General features: G+C 38.5%; 1 protein-coding gene across 1 annotated transcript; it reads left to right on the forward strand.

Annotated features, from left to right (window-relative positions):
* Positions 1 to 299: 299 nt before the first annotated feature.
* PPP1R3A (protein phosphatase 1, regulatory subunit 3A) lies at positions 300 to 5,379 on the forward strand (the record flags this gene model as incomplete). Its single annotated transcript, XM_010182183.1, has 3 exons — positions 300 to 358; positions 469 to 605; positions 2,830 to 5,379. Coding segments are annotated over 3 exons (2,746 nt in total), but the record flags the coding sequence as incomplete, so codon positions are not given.
* Positions 5,380 to 6,874: the final 1,495 nt, after the last annotated feature.

Raw genomic sequence — 6,874 nt, forward strand, 5'->3', positions numbered from 1 at the left:
ACTGACCCATCTAATCACCTTTGTGCTGCTTTCTCGGAAAAGGCCTGGGAAAACCCATCAGCTTTGCAATGTAATCTGAAGGTCAACACATTTTCATTTTCTTGCCCAATTCTTTCATTGACCAAGACTAATATCACGTCACTCAAAAAAAGCTACATTTTATAAAGCTGTTGTTTTCAAATTTCAAACAGGATTAAATATTTTGTATCATTAACTAGCAGTCTTTATCGCTGAATCTAAGAGGAATTAGAACAATGATTTTTGCAGAATAACATAGGGAGTTTCTTTTTGTTTAACAGCAGAGAAGAAATATTGACAACATCTGACAATGACACATGGAATAATTCAAGGACTTCAGGTACAACACCGAGTTTAATTAGTTCTTCCTTACTGCACTTGTTAATTAAAAAATAGTGTAATAAACAACCTCATGGAAATGATTCAAGTATGTTTTTGTTAACTCTGTAGACACGAACATCCCAGAGATTGTTTGTTCACAAGCAGAAGACAAAGACACCAAACCAGCTAAAGAAAATACAGAAGATAAAAATGCAGAGTATAACCAGGGTGATCATGAAGATGATGAAAAAGAATTAGAGTTGCTGGTAAGTGTTATACAATTATATCTACAGTATTAAACGATATGAATCCATTTACGCTTCAAAGCTGGTGAAATGCCCCCTTTTAACAGAGCTGACTGATGTACTAATTTACAAATGTAAAGCCTTGGTCTGTACTTCCATTGAATCTCTAACTGATTTAACAATAGAAGGTGCTTTTATTTCAGTGTAGTGCATCAACTTTTTCTGGTCTTAAATTAATGACTTCTCCTTTTACTTCTTACCAAAGGCTCTAAATGACAGTTCGAAGGAATTAGAAGAGTAGCATTTCAAAAATCTCTCCTCCTAGTCTCTAGGATGGCAATATTCTTAAATGAATGCTTTGTATTTGGTAAAATTCTTATATTTATGGTACTGTTTGCTATTGGGGTTTTTCAAAGGATAACTACAACTATATGCTATATGAATAAAATAAATAAATATATTTATATTAGCAGATTTTCCTATATCAGTATTTGACATGAAATTTGTTATAATAAATTTCACACTCAGTGAACATTCAATCAACATTTAGATTTGTGTGTGTGCATGTGTGTGTGTGTGGTTTGGCTTACATTCTTCAGTATGAAAGAAAAAACAGCAATAAATGAGACTTATACAGCAATCTATTATTCCAAGTGTCTGTTCTCAGCTCATATCATTTGGGTGCATAGATTCATAATCATAGATTATAATAGCTATCTCCTGTGAAAATGTGAATGCTGAATCAGATAGGAGAGGAAGATGAGAACCATTCTTTTTTTTCTTATTGATAAAGAATAAATTCCTCTTATTTGAATATAATTTTTTCTTGCCTTTTATTTAAAAAAGTTGAAAATTGTTGCCTATTGTGGGACCTTTCACTGCCTGAAAGTCAATGTCTCTCTTTTTTTTTTATAATGGTGAAACATAAAAAGGAGGACCTCTAAAATGCCTTGTTCTTCTCAGTCCGTCCTGTTACAAAAAGCAGGATCAAATATAACCATTTGTTTATCAATTGCCAGGATTGTCCATACAATAAATGAAGGGGGAGCTATAATTTAGATGTTAATTTGCACTATGCACTCTTTAATGAATTAAACAATGAAGATTTATAATAGATGGAAATACAACCAAATCTTTGAAACACACAGACATTGGCTCATAAGACAGCTGTGCAGTTGACAAGTAACATGAGCCTTATGTGAGAAGAAGGGGAAACCGTAAGATTTGCATATAATTATTGAGATCATGCAAATGTCAGTTATGAGGAGGGGAAAAAAACAGAGGCATCTCACTGTTAAATCCTGACAGTTGGCATCACCGAAGAACTCAAATACACTTGAGCACTGGTTGGCAGAGGGTCATTAAAACAGAATTTGCAGAGACATTAGCTCCCTCACTTTTCTTTGAGTGACGTTTTACTATTAATAGTTTGCAGAGGCTTTGCAGAAAACATATTAATAAGAGAAACTGTAATGGAGGTATCTACAGCAAGTGCAAGTGCATAAAGGGATGCCCAAGCAGCTAGCCTCTAATTGATCAGCTAATGCTATCAGTGTGACTGTGCTAAAGTGAGAAGAGAGTGCAATGACAAGCAGCCATAGCTGAATAATACAATATGATATTTGGGAGCTAGGAAGGAGAGTGATTAGTTTCTGGCCTTTTACTTCGCTAATCTCATTTCCAACTCATGTCTTACCAGATTGTCTAAAAACAGTCTGGTTTGAAGCCTGTAAAATGCTCCCTGAGAGAAATGAAGCACAGATAATCCTTACAGTATTTGTCAGTGTGAAATGTGTCTTTGTTTTACTGGACAGTACTGTACATTAGCAGGCTTTGATGTACCGTATCAACGCCCTCATTTAAGCACCAATCCTCTCCCCCCGCCCCACGCCTCCCTCTCTCCAAACCTAGAACTGAATGTGTAGAGAATGAATTAGCCTTCCTTTAAGGGAATATTCTCTTCAGATTTAATTTGTATAAAATGCACTAGCAGCTTACTGAACTCATGAATAAAGAGAGAGGGTTCTGAATGCTATTTTATTTCCTGCTCCTTTCTGCACCACCATAAAGCTCATTATCTATGTTAAAAAATACATACAATGCAAATTTTGCAAATGGTTTGAAACATTTCCACAAAAGCTTTGTTACTGAAAACAAAACTTTCCATAATGAAATCCTGCCTCCTTCATTTGGCATCTTTTTGCAAAGCGCTTTTTGATCATTCTTTTCTATTTTATTGTTTCAGCTAAATCAGCACTTCACAGGAGATAGAGGTACCTCTTCCAGAGATGAAAGGAATTTATACACAACAGAACCAGTTAATTTTCCAAGTGAATCTGAAAGACTGGAGAAAAAGCTAACCTTTATAGAAAGAAGCAGTGACTTGCTAAGGCACCCTGTGCCTATCAGTTCCTCATCTGAAAACACTTCACGAGAGATAGGAGGAGAATTAAAAGATAAAATTAAGTGTTCCCTAAGAGATTATGATAGTCAGCCATCAGGGAAGGAAGTCTCCGCTGGCTTGGTAAACAACGGTGAGCGGTCTTTGGAACGTGCTGGTACCAGTGAAAGCCTTGCATCAGCAGAATATTTTCCTGGGACAAAGCAGAATGAGGCTATTGATATTAGGGCTACTGTCTCAAGCCAACAAGGAGAGAGTCACACAGATATTTCAAAAGGGGAAGCAGCGAGTAGCTCAGGAAATAAGACGATGGAGAGGTTACTCATCAGTAAGGATGCTGCTGGTACCTCGAAAGAGGCCTGTGAAATGAGACCGGAAACCATTTCTCCACAGCATGATGAATCCATGCAACTAAATGCACACATAACAGGAACGCTGGATGGCAATGCTAATCCAGCTCCGGAGCACCAGGCGCCACAAATGTCTCCCCAAACTCTGGTTTCATTGTTGTCAGACGTTGACAAAAATGAAGGAAAATTCAAGATGATTGAAAACAAAGTTCAGGTTCATTTAAGAGGAGATTTATATGCCGACACTTTTGCACATGCTGATGTCTCACTAGATTCTGCTAAAAGCCAATATGTGGAAAAAAAAGGAGTTGGTGAAATGTTAGGAAAGAACTATGACACTGATGCAGGGAAGGAGAAGAAAGTCATTGAAGTGGCAGACTTAGCACTGATCGGCGAGGAGGAAGCACCCAAGCCTTTCAAGTCACATAGAAAACACCTCACCAAAGTGTTGAACACAACGCCTCTGTCAGCCGAAGACAACAAACAGGCACACAGGCCTGCAGAGGCAGATTCCCCCGCATCCTTCCCGGGGGATGAAAGGAGAGATGAAGACACTCGGGAACACAGAGGATTCATGAGGTTAAAAGACAGAGGAAAGTCAGACAACACAAATAAAGGAAGACTGATGGGAAAGGAAAGCAAAGCAAACCCCGCGGAGCAGAGGTGGCAAGAATCGGGGACTGAGGTGCGGTGGGGAGCGAGGGGGAGCACAGGGCCTTGGAGTATGGCTTCCACAGAGGAGCTGTTTACCTACCAGGAGGCAGAGAGTTGTGAAAAGTCTTCTGTCTCTGAGCAGGGTATTACAGAGGAAGCAGAGGCAGGTACAGCTTATACAATTAAAACAACATCAGAGAGTGCTCCAGAAAAAATATCTGCCAGTGAAAAAGCAGTAATTGCTAAGCTACCTCAAGAGACTGCACTAAGTGACAGGCCCACAGAGGAAAAGGAAACAGCATTTGATACACATGAAGGGAGAAATGATGGTTCACATTATGCTCTTTGTCAACTCAACACAGTAGGTGTATTATACGACACTGAATTTGAAAAGGAATCAGTTTTAGATATTTATGATGCACGCGTACATGAAACACTGCAAGGAGAAATGATGTCTATATGCAATAGCAGGGAAAAACGTGCCAAAGCACAACCAGACATCGACAATATTTTACCTGTAGCAGAAGAAATAAAGGCTTCTGCTACAGGAAATAAAGAGGGTTTGGGGCAGGGTTTATACTCAGAAATATCTAAATATCCCCCAGGCACCCAGAAACATCTATCCAGTAAGGAGGTAGAAGCACTCTGTAGGGAAGAAAGCCACATTGGTACACTTTCCTACTTACATGCTAAAGCTGAAACAAAAATGCCACCTTCTGTTACAAATCCTGTGCCCAGTTACCATTATAAAATCTCTTCAGCAGCATCTTCTGAAGGGTCCACTGTGTCAGGAGATCTGGAGCATCTGTACAGACACCTTGATTTCAAAGTCATTGACAAGGTTGATGCTGAGTCAGGGTATGATTTACATCTACCAAATGAAATGAAATATATTAATAAAAACCTCTCTGTTGAAGCTGGAAAAATAGACGTACCTTCCACTTCAGACATAGCAATTTCTAGAGAAGGAAGAGGAAGGAATATAGGTCAATGTTTCCATCAAGCAGAGTTCAAACAAGAGAAGTCATCGAGGCCAGAAGTTTTAATTAGTAAGCCTACCAAAGAAGTCGAAGGGACAGGCCCTCAATCTGATCATTTAACAGCTGAGGGGGAAACACTAAACTGGCCTGATGACTCTCAGAAGGAAAGCCAGAACCTTTCTGGTTCTGCAGGTATTTCTAACCAGAAGAGTGAAGCACTTAAGTTACCTAGTGAGTCTCCAGGTTTAAAACACATTGCTTGCAAAATCTTGTATTTCTTCTTCTTTGTTTTATTTGCTGCAACACTCTACCACTACGATTTGATGGTTTGTCTTGCGCTCTATCTGTTCTCCTTGTATTGGCTATACTGTGAAGGAGGACGAAACAAGGAGTCTGTCAAGAAGGAATAACATTGATTGTCAACTGTGTTCAAGATCCATGGTCAATAATCTACAGCCCCTCCAAAGCATTTTCACTGTTAAAGAGCTTATTAATTGTTAGAACCAAAGCAAGTTTTCCACTGAAGCATATTTTTTAAAAGATTACATATGAAGTTGAGCCTTCATGTAAGTAATTATACTATATAGGACCATTATGTTTGGATCATTAAATACCTATATGAATATGAATTCTGAAGCATGCCAAGTTAAAATGAAGTACAGCTGTTGCTCCTTAGCAGGATATGAAGAAGCACTGCTTCACATCTCTTTAGTACTTAAAAATCACAATTTTCTTGCATTAATTTCTGTTGCACTAAGGCTTCATGTTTTTCTGGAAGTTTTTTCTAAGATTTTGTGTAGTACAAGTCAACACAAGGAGTGGTATATAAACTAACTCAGTATTTTGGTACTGACATTGCAGTTGATAATCTGCTAGTGTAATTAGCCAATACTCTAAGGAATATGACATCTGTTGATAGGTTAACATTTTTTTCTGAATTTGTATTTCATTGTTTTAACTTAGAGCTCCAGTGGTAACTCTGAAAAATGTAAGGCTTTGACTTTAGCAACATCATGTAACTCTCAGGATGCAACTGCATAGCAGAATGGGTGTGCTGTTTCTGCTCTGAAGAGATTGAAGGCCACAGCCACAGGCCTCTTACCATTCATTCTCATGCACAAATGTTTTTGGTTTTTGTAAATGAGGACTGTGTAACATGACTGAGAATTTCACCGAACTAAGTGTTATTCCAGACAAAGCCTTTGAATGACACTTTTTCACAGTGTTGCTTGAGCATATCTACAAAGCATTAAATAAATTTTATAAAGGAGTGCTGTGACTGTGTTGAGCATGTCTCAATTAGGTTTGCTGCTTTTTTCTATGGCTTGTTACCTAGAACTAATCAGATATCAAGAGAAAACACAGGCCATAGTCCCCAGCATTCAGTGAGACTGCTTTGTGTGGTTTGGATGAGGCAGAAAAGCCTGGTATCTGCCCTAAGGAGAGGCCAGATTGATCCCATGCAGCACAAGTCCCAGCTGGGCAAGGATGCTGGTGGCTCAGCTGCTCCAACATTGTGGGTCTCCCATGTAGGGTCATGCCCAAAGTTTGTCCAGAAAGAAAAGGATGGACAGATTTTGTTGTGCTTCAGCCTTTTTCAGATGATTGTCACACATGTTGTCATAGGTAGTATGTTAAAAGAAGCATCAAGTCTATATAGTGTTACTGGAACCCTAGAACGTAAAAATGTAAAAAATAGTTGGCTTAAAGCTGTGTTTGTTTCCACTGTGAAATATCATATCAGCTGTGAAAGGCTTGGTTGCAATATATGGCTGAAGCTACATAATAGTGAAGTTACTTAGTTGTTAGCTTAGCTTTGAAATCAATCTTTTAAAGTCCATTTAAAACTTATTGACATGTTTCAGGATGTTAGGAGACTGGTACTGGAGGTGCCTTGGCATTCCT

The sequence above is a fragment of the Mesitornis unicolor genome, unplaced genomic scaffold (assembly GCF_000695765.1).
Source record: "Mesitornis unicolor isolate BGI_N332 unplaced genomic scaffold, ASM69576v1 scaffold27340, whole genome shotgun sequence".
NCBI classification, from domain to species: domain Eukaryota; kingdom Metazoa; phylum Chordata; class Aves; order Mesitornithiformes; family Mesitornithidae; genus Mesitornis; species Mesitornis unicolor.